Source organism: Pseudorasbora parva, chromosome 23 (genome assembly GCF_024679245.1).
Source record: "Pseudorasbora parva isolate DD20220531a chromosome 23, ASM2467924v1, whole genome shotgun sequence".
In the NCBI taxonomy this organism is placed as follows: Eukaryota; Metazoa; Chordata; class Actinopteri; order Cypriniformes; family Gobionidae; genus Pseudorasbora; species Pseudorasbora parva.
The window spans coordinates 9,599,939-9,614,820 of record NC_090194.1 but is presented as its reverse complement, the minus strand read 5'-3'; the positions used below and the strand labels follow the sequence as shown (position 1 = coordinate 9,614,820).

Genomic DNA, 14,882 nt, shown 5'->3' with positions numbered 1-14,882 from the left:
ATCAACATCAGTTGAGGGCTGCAACAACAACTAAAAGCAACATGAATTTTCAAAAGTATCTGAAATTAACATGATATCTTAATGTCTAATGACAAATCAGGGCCATTTTATGATTAACTGAAATACATTTCTTATATAAAGTTCCTTTAAGTAGTGTAATAAATAAATAAATAATATAATATAATATAATCAACACAAATGAATACATATGATTAATCCGTATAATTCAATAAGTATATTAATAGATAAATAAATAATGATTTTTTTTTTTTACTGTGATTCGGTTGTTGTTGTACTGCTGCAACTTTTGTGGGTGGCACGTCACGTGACCCGCCCGTAGCTCCGCCCACCGCCAGCTACCAGGGAGTGATTGAACGCTTGTGTTTACACTCTGTGCCATAGCTGTACTTTCCTCCACAAATTCCCACAGCAAATTCCTCCCTCATTATGGGGGACAAGGCAGGCACCCGGTGAGTATTCGTTAAAGCCTCAGACATCAAATAAATAATTTTTGTGATCCTTATTGCTCAAAATATGAAGCGAACAGTAGGAAAGCTAATACTAGCTGGATTGTAAATGTACGTGGTTGGATAACCTGACTGAGCATGATGGAGAAACAGCACCTAATATGCACGTTTATTATATTAAAAATGTTAAATTATATTTTTGTTAGAAATGTATTTTAAGGCTTTATTAGAAGTAAGTTAATCATTTAGCATGCATGTGGAATAGCCTGGGAGCTAACAACAGCTGCTCATGGAAGATATATGCAAAAATCTCATTCTGCTCTTTCTAATAATTTCATGAAACAGTAAAGTATTAATATTGACACGCATTGTCGTAGTATAACTGGACTCTGCAATCAAACTAGTTCTCCCAGCATGCCATTTGTTGCTCTCCACCATTTGTTTGCTCTTTTGGTTCATGCCATCTGCTTCACTTTAAAGGGTTCCCATCTATTTGTACAAACGATCAGCTCTGATATTGTCTGTGATTATTCATGCACATGTTCTTGTTGTTCTAAAGGGTATTCAAGAAGTCCAGTCCTAATTGCAAGGTAAAACCTTTCTCTATCACACTGTCACAGTTTTGGTTTCCACAAGTTGTAGTTACAGCCCTGTCTTGTTTTTTTGCAGGTTACAGTATACTTGGGAAAAAGAGATTTTGTGGATCATCTTGATCACGTAGACCCCGTCGGTCAGTGACTTAAGATAAAAAGTTGCATTTAAATGGAGAAGTAAAACAGTGAACTTTCAATAGAAGACTTTTACTGATGTTTTATGATACAACATTGTATTTCTGCTACAGATGGTGTGATCCTGGTCGAACCTGAATATCTCAAAGATAGAAAAGGTGAGCTGGAAAGCATCTTTGCTGTTTGGCATAAATGTAAATTGAAATGACAGGCAATATTTATTTTGTAAATTGAAGATAGTAAAATTCTATATAGTGTTGCCTAAATAATTAAACAATTAAAATCAATAAATAAGTGTTACAAGTGAGTTTTTAGCACCTCAAACATTACAAAGTACAGGATGAAAAATGTATATTCATTTTAAAATTTGTTGTTTAAAGATTCCATTAACAGTGTTACTAATTTAGTGTTTTTAAACATTTAAGTGAGTATTAGATGGCTGCAATGGTAATCTAAATGTAAATATATGGAAATGAGCATACACATATAAATGATATGATACTACTACATTGTGCATCTCTGTTTAGTTTTCCAGTGGATCACTTGTTTTCCATGCTTATCTCATGTTGCTTCACATCAAATGCAAATGATGTCCCACTTGTGTTGTTTCTGTAATAATCCCTAATACTTTCTTCCGTCTTTCTTTCATCCAGTGTTTGTGACTTTAACCTGTGCTTTCCGATATGGCCGCGAGGACCTTGACGTTTTAGGGCTGTCCTTCCGGAAAGACCTTTACGTCTTCACTTTTCAAGCCTATCCTCCAATTCCAGAGGAATCCAAGCCCCACAGTCGTCTGCAGGAGAGACTTTTGAAGAAACTGGGCCAGAATGCTTATCCTTTCCATTTCACTGTGAGTTTCTCCCTACCTTTAAGAATCCACCCAGGCTATTGCTGCACAGTATATATTTGTTTGCAATGTGTGATATATTACTTATTAATTACATATTATAAATATAATATTATTAATTCATTATTTAATTACACTGTTAAGTGTTATCTTTATCCAATATTTAAACAAATTCTCTTAAACCAGCACTGGGTAACTTTTGCTCTCGGGGTCCCCCTACAGTTGGGAAAAAATAATGTCCTCAACTACTGTTGTAAATTCTGTCATCCTACAACAGGGGATGCCATTGCGCGTGCATTTGTTGACATGACAACCCTGATAGCCCTGAACTAGTGATGCACGGGTCGTCTCATAACCTGCGGACCCCGTATGTCTATTTAATGGTTGCTGATGCGGGGCGGGTTGTAATATATATACAGTAGTGCGGGGCGGGCCAAATAATTTCTTAAAAGCGGCCTCGCGGGTTGGTGCAGCACTAACAGTTACCCTGAACACTGCAGGAGGAGTTCACATGCAGGTGTTCTTCTGGCGTTGTGTGTAAAATGTCTTCATCCCAGGTACAGTCAGTGGGCATATGTTTCAGCATGTTATATGAATATAATTTCATGGGTTTTATTTTTTAACGCCAAATAATCGCGATGCTCACGTTTACAAGCCAGCGTCATTATAGTAGTCTATAGGTTACCGTTTTACAGAATCGATATGATACTTCAGTTCAATGTTTGAGTGGTAGGTAATCACCATAACAAGCATGACAGCATCGGTCGGGCACGCCTCCTTCAGCTCACATGTTGATCCTCGTCCTGCCTGTAATCCGATCACCTATTCGTTTCCTCTTATTGCTTTCCTCCAACAAAACCTTTTCTTTCTTATTTGTCTATCCTGCTTCGGACATGACTATATTATCCGACGAACAAAGTTGGGCTCGCACGTCCGAATTTAAGGAAGTGTGGGTGTTGGTGGAAATGACGTATATGCCGTAAAGCAGTCGAATTTTGTAGTTCTTTTTGTTCTCGGGTTACTACCCGAAACTCGAAGTTTAAAAGTACGATTAAAAACTATACAGACCCCATCAAGCTATGGCAGACGTGTCATTCAACCTATTGTAAGTCCATGCATCATCACAAGAGTCTAGAAAATATATTATGAAGGTTGAAAAGTTACCTAGTGCTGCTTTAAATGCTTCAATTAATTAATTTATGCTTAATTCACTTGTTGCATTTGAGTTTATATATTACTTTGTAATATTTTTGTATTATTTATAATGTTTTATTTATTCATTTATATTATTATTTATTAAGACATAATATTGTAAAGTTTAAATATTGTCAGTGTATTGACTATAACATGAAAATATTTTTCTTTCTTTCTTTATTAAGACGTTTTGTTAACAAACTAACAATAAACAATACTTGTACAGCATTTAATAATCTTAGTTAATGTTTACTAATAACATTTTAATCAAACATTGCATCTGTTAATATTAATTCATGCTCAGTGAACTAAAATAAACCTGAACATTTTCAGGTTAATGAATGCTGTAAAAAATATACTGCTTATTGTTTGCTCATGTTCAAGGAGTAGTTCACTTCAGAATTAAAATTTCCTGATAATTTACACACCTCCACGTCATCCAAGATGTTCATGGCTTTCTTCAGTCGAAAAGAAATTAAGGTTTTCGAGGAACAAAAACAATATTTAATATCTCTCCTAAATATGAAGCATGTGAACAGATATCAGGGTGTGTGAAGTGTATATTTAAAGAGTTATTCTGTCATTAATTATTCACCTTCATGAAATTCCAAACCCGTAAGTTTTTTGGAACACAAATTAAGATATTTTTGATGAAATTTCAAGAGCTTTCTGACCGCACATAGACGGCAACGTAATCACCACTTTCAAGGCCTTCTCACATGAACGGCATCAGAGACTGACAAAGAAGAGAAGAAATTGTTTGAAAGTTATTTTTTTGTTTTTTGCACAGAAAAAGTATTCATAAAATGTTGCTTCATAAAATTAATGTTTAACCACTGGAGTCACATGGACAGTTTTAATTAGGTCTTTACTATCTTTCTGGGTTTTGAAAGTGTTAAAGGGGTACTTCAGCGATGGGAAGATGAATCTGTATTTAAACTGGGTCATTAATGTAGTAGAAATGTGAAGTTATTTTTGAATTTGGTGCCTTCTAGACTGAGAAAAGAAAGAAAATGTATTTTTGTCTCATGGGGATGAAAGACAACAACCGTGAGGCCATTCCCAAAGCCACCGCTACTGGATTACTGTGACTTAGTTGGAGAAGACACTACAATTAAAAACTGAGCTGATGAGCTCTTGTGATGAGAGCTGAGGTAATCGCGACTACACTCGCGGCATACATTCACAACGCGAGTTCAGTCTGCCTTTGCAAGCTTAACTTTCATAGAAATTAATTTGAGAAGTTAAAAGACTTACATTGCTCACCATAGCTCCGTTTAAATGGGTGCCTGTAGCTGCCAGCTGAGCTCTGAGTGTAATCACCGTCCCCCATGCACGGGTTCAAAACATGCAGTAATGGCTCCCTCTGCTGGCTGTAGTCTTTAGCCTTTAGCCAAACATTCTGAATATCGTCAATTTGCATCATAGTAGGAATTTTTCCAGAAATAAAATGCATAAATCTCTTGTCTCAGGGGGACATGAGGGGGGAAAGCACAATCATTTGAATATACTCCAGTGTTTCTACTGATACAAAGCCATATGCTAATCGCTGAAGTAACCCTTTAATTTAATTGCCGGAAATAGAGGGGTCAGAATTTCATCAAAATGATCTATTTGTGTTCCGAAGATGATCAAAGGTTTTATGGGTTTGGAACGACATGAGGGTGAGTAATTAATGACAGAATTTTCATTTTTGGGTGAACTAACCCTTTAAGTGGATATATTCTTCTGTTTTTTAGATACCTCAAAACTTGCCATGTTCAGTTACCCTGCAGCCCGGGCCTGAGGATACAGGAAAGGTATTAGCACTTATACACAGCTCCATCTAACACCTTAAAATTTGTCACTCAATTTTGCGCACATCCTATTTGTGAAGCTTGGGCAAACTTTGTTTGCTTTGTTTACATCCGTCTTTCTCACTCCAGGCCTGTGGGGTGGATTTTGAGATCAGGGCTTTTTGTGCCAAATCGATGGAAGAGAAGAATCACAAAAGGTGAATCATTTGTTTCTGCCAATTAATAAAGAATAAGAGTTGGCAGTGAGAGTCAGTGAGTTTTTATCTCAGAAATATAACTTTTTCCCCCCCTCAGATATGCACATTTATGTCACAGTTACAACTTTTTTCCTCATAGCTGTGAATGTATAACTCTTTATCGCAAGATATATATCTGTAATTGCAAGATATTTACTTTTTCCCCCTCAGAATTGCAAGTTTTTTTGGGGGGGTGGGGGGGGGGTCTTCTTAGTTTGCATCTTTTTGGGATAACAAATGGGATAACAAAATTAAAAAGGTAACTGCGACGTTTTACCTCACAATTCTGACTTTTCTCAGAATCGATTAGCCTGATGTCGTCATACTCAATTCTAGTCAGAATATGAGTCTGATACTGCTCCATTGGGCTGTGATTATGGGGCTTGTTTAAACCGAACCAATGAAAGTCCTCAATTGGATAGACCCACAACCAATCAGAGCGGCGCATAACTTTAGTTGTCAAATGTCAACAGAACTGAACTATTTTGTTGCCAAGTCTGCAGTTTTCCCGAGGGCTGTTTTTCATGTTCGTGGGTTGAAGCGACATCAGTTATGTTATATATAGACCCACGAATGCAAATTTTAGCAGGCAACCATGCCAAAATAATACACATTTTAGCTCCCCAAATGCCATTTTTTTTCCAGAAAAGTTTTTGGGCTTGTTTTGGGCTAGTAGTTGGTGGGTTTTGTTGTAAAAATGTAACAACCCTGTCTGCACGCTCGCTGGAATAAGTAACGATAGAAAAATGAGTGTAAACGATCTTTGCCGGTGTTGTAAAAAAATAATTTAAGGATACACAGAGTACTTACCATGATCATTATTGCTGAAATAGTGAAGGTGAAGGCAGATACAAACAAGTTCTCCGTTTAGGATTAGAACCAAATTCAACCCAAGAGCCTTTGATGACATGGATGATTACTATCTGTCAATCATCATCTAAAGCCCGTCCTGACAATTTCATTGGTCCAAACAGTTTCTGTTCGGGCATAATTACTCCTCTATGGATCAAGTCCAGACCGAACTGCCCGAGTTCAAATGTTGTGGGCGGGGCTGAGTTCGGCTGGAAGCCAGGCTAAGAATTGATGGTTTATATCTTGCAATTAAGTCACAGTTTCCTTTTTATTTTTTATTCTGTGGTAGAAACAAGCTTCTGTAGTTTTTAGTGTAAATGATTTTAGAAAAGAAAGTTTAGATCTTATTTGAAGATAATTTCATCCTCAACAGGAATTCTGTGCGACTAGTGATTCGTAAAGTCCAGTACGCCCCTGAGAAACCCGGTCCACAGCCGATGGTGGAGACGACGAGGAGTTTCCTCATGTCAGACCGTTCTTTACACCTAGAGGCTTCATTAGATAAAGAGGTAGCATGCTGTTTAATACAGATCAGCACTAGTTAGCAAAAAATGACCTTTAATTAACCATGATCTTCTCACACAGCTATATTACCATGGAGAACCCATCAGTGTTAACGTCCATGTCACCAATAACTCGACCAAGACTGTCAAAAGGGTTAAAATATCAGGTGAGTCACAGCCATTAGCCCATCTATTGCGGTGTAGTTAATGACATTCTTTTCATATCAGTCTCATCATCTATGATCTGTTTGCATTTGTGTCTCTACAGTACGACAGTATGCTGATATCTGTCTCTTCAGCACAGCGCAGTACAAATGTCCAGTGGCTCATATAGAGGCAGAGTAAGAGTATTTTATTTCGACTGTATAGTTGTTGGTGTTTTGAAATTATTTGAACTTTGTTCTCATTTATTCAAGATTTATGATTAAGATGTCAATGGGAGAACAAACCTGCTTAAAAGCGACACAAAAACATGTTGTGTTCTGTCTGTTTGCTGACTGTGGGAAACAATGTGTATCCTTTCCATCTCTGTGTTTTGCAGCGATCAAGTGGCATCCAGCTCTACATTCTGTAAAGTGTACACTCTCACACCCACTCTCAACAACAATCGAGAAAAGAGAGGACTGGCGCTGGACGGAAAACTCAAACATGAGGACACCAACCTGGCGTCCAGTACCATGTGAGTATTACTGTACTTAAAGGGATAGTTCACCCAAAAATTAAAATGTTCCTATAATTTACTCACCCTCAAGCCATCCTAGGTGTATATGACAAAATGCTATGGCTAATCCAAGCTTTATAATGACAGTGAATGGCAGCCTAAAATTTGAAGCCCAAAAACATGCATGCATCCATTATAAAAGTAATCCACACGGCTCCTGGGTTTAATAGAGGCCTGCTGAAGAGAATCAATGGGTTGGTGTAAGAAAAATATCCATATTAAAACTTCCGGCAAATGTGGAAAGCTCAGGCTAAGCAGATAGTCACAAAAAGCAAAGTGTTGTAATTTTAAAGTAAATGAAAAGTAAGATATCAACTTGTGCTTAAAGACTAATGTCTAAGTCTTTAATTCTCACCAAGGCTGAATAACTATTTTCAATTTTAATTTATTTATCAAATGTAAATTTGTTTCTGTGAAGCAAACTGAATATTTGCATCATTACTCTTGTCCTCAGTGTCACATGATCCTTCAGACATTTAGTCTAATATGATGATTTAATGCTCAAGAGACATTTATTAAAGCAGCACTAGGTAACTTTTCAACCTTCATAATAAATTTTGTATCTTGTGATGATAAATCAACTTACAATAGGTTGAATGACACGTCTGCCATAGCCTGATGGGGTCTGTATCGTTTTTAATCGTACTTTTAAACTTCGGGTTTCGGGTAGTAACCCGAGAACAAAAAGAACTACAAAATTCGACTGCTTTACGGCATATACGTCACTTCCACCAACACCCACACTTCCTTAAATTCGGACGTGCGAGCCCAACTTTGTTCGTCGGATAATATAGTCATGTCCGAAGCAGGACAGACAAATAAGAAAGAAAAGGTTTTGTTGGAGGAAAGCAATAAGAGGAAACGAAAAAGTGATTGGATTAAAGGCAGGACGAGGATCAACATGGGACTAGCGTTTGCTCGTTGGCGTGAGCTGAAGGAGGCGTGCCCGACCGATGCTGTCCTGCTTGTTACGGTGAGCTACCACTCAAACATTGAACTGAAGTATCATATAGATTCTGTAAAACGGTAACCAATAGACTACTATAATGACGCTGGCTTGTAAACGTGAGCATCGTGATTATTTGGCGTTTGAAAAAAATAAAACCCATGAAATTATATTCATATGACATGCTGAAACATGCCACTGACTGTAACGTTACCTGGGATGAAGACATTTCACACGCGACGCCAGAAGAACTCTGAACTCCTCTTGCAGTGTTCAGGGGAACTGTTAGTGCTGCACCGACCCGCGGCGCCACTTTTATGAAGTTATTTGGCCCGCACCGCACCACTGTATATATTTTTACAACCCGCCGCACACCCGCGACCATTAAATAGACATACGGGGTCCGCGGGTTATGAGACGACCCACGCATCACTAGTTCAGGGCTATCAGGGTTGTCATGTCAACAAATGCACGCGCGATGGCATCCCCTGTTGTAGGATGACAGATCTTACGACAGTAGTTGAGGACATTATTTTTTCCAAACTGTAGGGGGACCCCGAGAGCAAAAGTAGCCAAGTGCGGCTTTAATATCAGTGTTTAAACCAATCAAGCTGCTCAAAGTTTCTGTGGAAAATGTGATCTTTTTTATTCAGTATTATTTGATTAATAGAAAGTGCCACAGAACAGTATTTCTCTGAAATAGATTTATTTGTGTGTCTTTACTGCCACTTTTGATTAATTTAATGCAGCTTTGCAAAATCAAATTTCTTTTCCTTTAAACGTAATGTACATTAAATCATATTTGACCCTAATTGCTTTCATAAAGGATAAGTTCACTTTAAATTGAAAATTTCCTGATAATTTACTCACCCCCATCTCATCCAAGATGTTTGTGTCTTTCTTTATTACGTAGACCGCCCCCAAGCGAACGTGTGAAGACTAATACAAACGGTAGGGTCTAGCGTGACCTTTTCGGCGTGATTCCGACGTATTCATGGTTATTTTTTCTTGAAAATGCAGATGGTTTGGCTAGATAAGACCCTATTCCTAAGCTAGGATCGTCCAAAATAATGACAAAATTCGCATTTAGGAGACACAAGCATTCAAAATGTACAGTCTCTCACTTCCGGTTAAATTGATCACCGTTTTTAATGACATCATTGCGGACTTCAGCTTCTTTGAATCTGAAGCGTCCAGGCCCTAAATTGATGATGGAGCTGCAGCTAATGGATCACTTGTTCACGCATTTATTATTTTCTACATGGTGAATGGCACATAGTGCACTATATAGGGGATAGGGAATTATTCAGACAGTGAAAACATGCTTTCAGTTAAAGTGAATGAAGTCTGGTTTCACGTAAGTTTCACATGCAGCATACAAGGTCTGCTCCGGTCCAGAGACACAAAAGCACAGAGTGGATCACATGCTTGAGTCGGCGCAGACCACAAAACATATCAGGCCCAATTGAATTCTGCACAGAATGCTGTATTTCAAAGCAATATGGAGGAGATTATGATGAGAAACGGTTAGAGATTAGGAGGAAACTGCAGCTTTACCGAGCTGAAAAACTATGGTCAAACTGTGATATAAACAAAACGCTATTGGCTGTGATATGTTCCGCGTGTCTTCCCGAGGAAATTACGTCAACACATTGAATAATGCTGCGCGTGGGCCTTTAATGTACTTAACTGGGATTTTTAAAAATAAAAATCATCAGTTCAGGCATCTTTGTAATCTTTCATAAAAGTAAAAACAGTAAAATTCCTTATTTTTTAATAAGTAGGTTTCATGTTGACTAATTATTTTTAGAATAAAGAGCTGACTGACTGATTCTGTTTGTGTGTTTGACTGCAGTGTGAAGGATGTGAGTAATAAGGAAGTTCTGGGTGTCCTGGTGTCCTATCGGGTCAAAGTCAAACTGGTGGTCTCCCGTGGAGGGTGAGTCATGTGTCACACCTGCTTCCCCTCTACAATCACACACTGGGGAGTAGTTTTGATTGGTCTGTACTCCTCCACACATGAAGGACTGTTATACATGTAGCTGTTGTTTTAGAAATGATAATAATCTGATTTTATCTTGCATATAGTCGTTGTGTATGTATGACTAGTGTAGGTTGACTAGTTTATCTATATATGTATCAGTTTCTTGATATTTTCAGTGGTGGGGCTTTAATTAGCATGCTGTGCTTAAGCTGTTAAACGCTCTTGCAGGATGCTGTGCGAGCCTTCTATTCCTTCCCTGAACTCTCGCCCCCTCTCTGTGCTGCTTTGTTCTGGTTATTGAATCATTTTGTCACTCTCCCATTGTTTTATGTATCTCTCTCTTGTCTGTTTCCTTCCCCTTCATCTGTCTGTCACGTCAGGCTTTTAAGCAGCTTGCTGGAGAGGTAAATACATACATTGTGCTTTCTGATGGCTTGCTGTAGTGTTTCTAGGTTTTCCATAAAAAGAAGATCTGCATGGTTTTCACTGATCTGCTAAACTTGACCCTGATGTTTCCTTTCTGACTTTGATATTGGTAGAACACTAATCTCAACACACACGTGAAACGGCATGAATGGATTAATCTCACTGAGAAATGTCTATGTGATGTTTTAACTTTAAATCCAAAGAATTACATGTTGTAATGCAAATATCCTAATAGCCTATTTTTTTTTGGGCTACATAAGACATAAAAATACATAAAAATCTACTGTTCAAACGTTTGGGGTCTGTAAGATTTTTTGATGTTTTGAAAGGTTCTTACGCTCAAGGATGCATTTATTTGATCAAAAAATGCAGTAAAAACAGTAATATTGTGAAATAGTATTACCATTTAAAATAATTGTTTTCTATTTTAATATTTTAAAATGCAATTTATTTCTGTGATGTCAATTTTCAGCATCATTAGATATCGGTATGATGTCTAGTCTTCAGTGTCAGATGACGCCAGATTTTTTTCCTCAAGTTCATTCCTGAACAGCATTTATTTGAAATATTTTCTAATTGTCTTTACTGTCACTTTTGACCAAATGAATGTATCCTTGCTGAATAAAAGCATTAATTTCTTTCAAAGTAATAAAAAAAATCTTACTGAACGAATATGTACACTGATCAGGCATAGCATTATGACAGGTGATGTGAATGACCCTGATTATCTCCTCATCATGGCACCAGTTAGTGGGTGGGATATATTAGGAAGCATGTGAACATTGTCCTTAAAGTTTGTGTTAGAAGCAGGAAAAATGGGCAAGTGTAAGGATTTGAGTGAGATGGCTAGACGACATCTCCAAAACTGCAGCTTGTGTGGGGTTTTCCTGGTCTGCAGTGGTCAGTATATATCAACAGTGGTGAACCGGCGACAGGGTTGAGCGAAGGCTGGCTCATGTGCTCCGATCAAACAGACGAGCTACTTTAGCTCAAACTGCTCAAGACGTTAATGCTTGTTCTGATCACAGTTCATCACAGTTTGTTGCGTATGGGGCTACCTAACCGCAGACCATGTACACGCTTTCGTGGAAACGGTATTCTATTATCTTTCAGCAGGATAATGTGCCTGCCACAAAGCAAAAATGGTTCAGAAATGGTTTGAGGAGCACAATGAGTTTGAGGTGTTGACTTGGTCTCTAAATTCCCTAGATCTTAATCCAATCGAGCATCTGTGGGATGTGCTGAACAAACAATTCCTATCCATGGAGACCACACCTCAACTTACAGAACTTAAATGATCTGCTACTAACATATTGGTGCCAGATACCACAACACACCTTCAGGGGTCTAGTGGAATCCATACCTCGACAAGTCAGGGCTGTTTTGGTAGCAAAAGGGGACAAACTAAATATTAGGTCTTAATGTTATGCCTGGTTGGTGTATATATATATATATATACACTCACCTAAAGGATTATTAGGAACACGTTCAATTTCTCATTAATGCAATTATCTAATCAACCAATCACATGGCAGTTGTTTCAATGCGTTTAGGGGTATGGTCCTGGTCAAAACAATCTCCTGAACTCCAAACTGAATGTCAGAATGGAAAAGAAAGGTGATTTAAGCAATTTTGAGCATGGCATGGTTGTTGGTGCCAGACGGGCCGGTCTGAGTATTTCACAATCTGCTCAGTTACTGGGATTTGCACACAACCATTTCTAGGGTTTACAAAGAATGGTGTGAAAAGGGAAAAACATCCAGTATGCGTTAGTCCTGTGGGCGAAAATGCCTTGTTAATGCTAGAGGTCAGAGGAGAATGGACCGACTGATAGAAGAGCAACTTTGACTGAAATAACCACTCATTACAACTGCAGCAAAGCATTTGTGAAGCCACAACACGCACAACCTTGAGGCAGATGGGCTATAACAGCAGAAGAACCCACTGGGTACCACTCATCTCCACTACAAATAGGAAATAGGCTACAATTTGCACAAGCTCACCAAAATTGGACAGTTGAAGACTTGAAAAATATTGCCTGGTCTGATGAGTCTTGATTTATGTTGAGACATTCAGATGGTAGAGTCAGAATTTGGAGTAAACAGAATGACAACATGGATCCATCATGCCTTGTAACCACTGTATAGGCTGGTGGTGGTGGTGGTGTAATGATGTGGGGGATGTTTTCTTGGCACACTTTAGGCCCCTTAGTGCCAGTTGGGCATTGTTAAAATGCTATGGCCTACCTGAGCATTGTTTCTGACCATGTCAATCACTTTATAACCACCATGTACCCATCATCTGATGGCTACTTCCAGCAGGATAATGCACCATGTCACAAAGCTTGAATCATTTCAAATTTGTTTCTTGAACATGACAATGAGTTCACTGTTCTAAATCTTCCCCAAAGTCACCAGATTTTAGCCCAATAGAGCATCTTTGGGATGTGGTGGAATGGGAGCTTCGTTCCCTAGATGTGCATCCCACAAATCTCCATCAACTGCAAGATGCTATCCTATAAATATGTGCCAACATTTATAAAGAATGCTTTCAGCACCTTGTTGAATCAATGCCACGTAGAATTAAGGCAGTTCTGAAGGTGAAAGGGAGTCGGTATTAGTATGGTGTTCCTAATAATCCTTTAGGTGAGTGTACACACACGTGCATTATATATTAGTTTGGGTTTTGTAATGAAATATGTCCCAGTCAGTTCTTGAGAGATTTGCCATCTTAAGAACTCTTGCACACCTCAAGTATTTCAAATAATGTCAGCGTTGGTTCTGTGTTGTTTTTCTCTCTTTCATTCAGGGATGTTTCGGTGGAACTGCCTTTTGTCTTAATGCATCCAAAACCCACAGACTCCACCCTTTTCCATTCGACCTCAGGTTTGTGTCAAACACAAAACACCTCATTAATTGCACTAAAATAGGCCGTGTGTAGCTGTCAAAAGTAATAACACCTTCATTAATCATTTAATAATAATACTTGTTTTGTTTAACAGCTGCTCCAATGTTGGATCCACCAATCGACACCAACTTGATAGTGTTTGACACAAAGTATGCAAGAATTTGTTAATATTATTAACTTCAAACATAATGATCAGATTTCCCTCTCATTTAAAGCTTTAAGTAACCTTGTTACTCTTTCTAACAGCAGTTTAACCCCAGATGACGACATTGTATTTGAGGACTTTGCTCGCTTGCGGTTAAAAGGAGTAGTTGACAAGGAGGAAGACTGCTAAATTTGTATCATCTCATTCATCAAGAACAGAAGCGCTTCACATCACATTTTGCATCTCTTGTCTTACCAAGGGTGTAACAGAAATAATTCCTTTCATCTCATTATGATGTATTGATTTGTTATTAGCGGTATTTGGACATTTTAATTGGTAAAAAAGGTGGAGAAAAGTAAATGACTTGTTAATATACCTGTCAAAGGCTAAGGAAAGAGGGGATTCCAGGGAATTTCATACATTTTTGTATAGGGCATGTGATAATTATACTCTGATATTGTGTCAACTGTTATGTTATGAATTGCAAGCCAGTCTGTACAGATGGCTAAATGGCTCCATATTTATTCCTTTACAAAGACCGTCTTGATTTTCCTGTGATCTGTGTACAATAATGCACAAGAGTGCATTACACAAAGATGGACATTTTCAATGACATGGGCTGTGCATGTTTCTCTTTGCTGCTGTGAGGATTGTATGCGATTGAGCACATATTGTCTTTCTGCAGGTTGTAAATATATGAACGTGCTGCTTTTAATCTGTTGGGCTGCTGCATTTGGTTTAAAAAAACGGCTAATGGATGTTTAGAGATTTAACATCCCTCAGGAGAAAGGAAATTTGTTGTGTTAACAATTTTCATAATCACAGGAAACACTGTTTGCCATTTTCTTTTAAAACTTTTTTTATTTAATTTTTTTAATAAAACAATAAAAATACAACATGGCTGTGTTATTAATACTAACCGTTGAGTTAAGCACTTTGTAAATTTTCACACTGCAAAAAAATGTTTTACTCTATCTTTCTCGTTTTCCAGCACAACTATATAAACATTCTTAAGGCACGTTTACTGGTAAATGACTTAATATCTTAAGTCTTGATCAAAATTAAGAGGGTGTATGCTTAAGCAAGAAAAACATCTGGCAATGGGGTCTGGGAATTATTCTTTTCACTTT

General features: G+C 37.9%; 1 protein-coding gene across 4 annotated transcripts; it reads left to right on the top strand.

Annotated features, from left to right (window-relative positions):
- The first annotated feature begins 333 nt into the window (after positions 1 to 333).
- arrb2a (arrestin, beta 2a) lies at positions 334 to 14,662 on the top strand. 4 transcript variants are annotated; one of them, XM_067433626.1, is made up of 16 exons: positions 334 to 470; positions 1,027 to 1,057; positions 1,137 to 1,197; positions 1,309 to 1,353; positions 1,849 to 2,045; positions 4,976 to 5,035; positions 5,162 to 5,229; positions 6,494 to 6,629; positions 6,706 to 6,790; positions 6,892 to 6,964; positions 7,165 to 7,302; positions 10,146 to 10,229; positions 10,655 to 10,678; positions 13,509 to 13,585; positions 13,702 to 13,756; positions 13,857 to 14,662. In XM_067433626.1, the coding sequence occupies exons 1-16, from the start codon at positions 448 to 450 to the stop codon at positions 13,939 to 13,941; spliced, it is 1,242 nt and encodes a 413-aa protein (XP_067289727.1). In that variant the 5' UTR covers positions 334 to 447; the 3' UTR covers positions 13,942 to 14,662. The 4 variants fall into 4 exon arrangements, with proteins under 4 accessions (XP_067289727.1, XP_067289726.1, XP_067289729.1 ...); XM_067433625.1 differs by having other exon boundaries at positions 13,854 to 14,658; XM_067433628.1 differs by lacking the exon at positions 10,655 to 10,678 and having other exon boundaries at positions 13,857 to 14,660.
- The last annotated feature ends 220 nt before the right edge of the window (positions 14,663 to 14,882 follow it).

Bases quoted from the DNA above. Each gene is read 5' to 3' on its own strand.
- arrb2a (XM_067433625.1), top strand. From the start codon at position 448: ATGGGGGACAAGGCAGGCACCCG. The intron at 471-1,026 runs GTGAGTATTCGT...GTTGTTCTAAAG, and splicing joins GGGGACAAGGCAGGCACCCG to GGTATTCAAGAAGTCCAGTC. The intron at 13,757-13,853 runs GTATGCAAGAAT...TCTTTCTAACAG, and splicing joins TTGATAGTGTTTGACACAAA to CAGTTTAACCCCAGATGACG.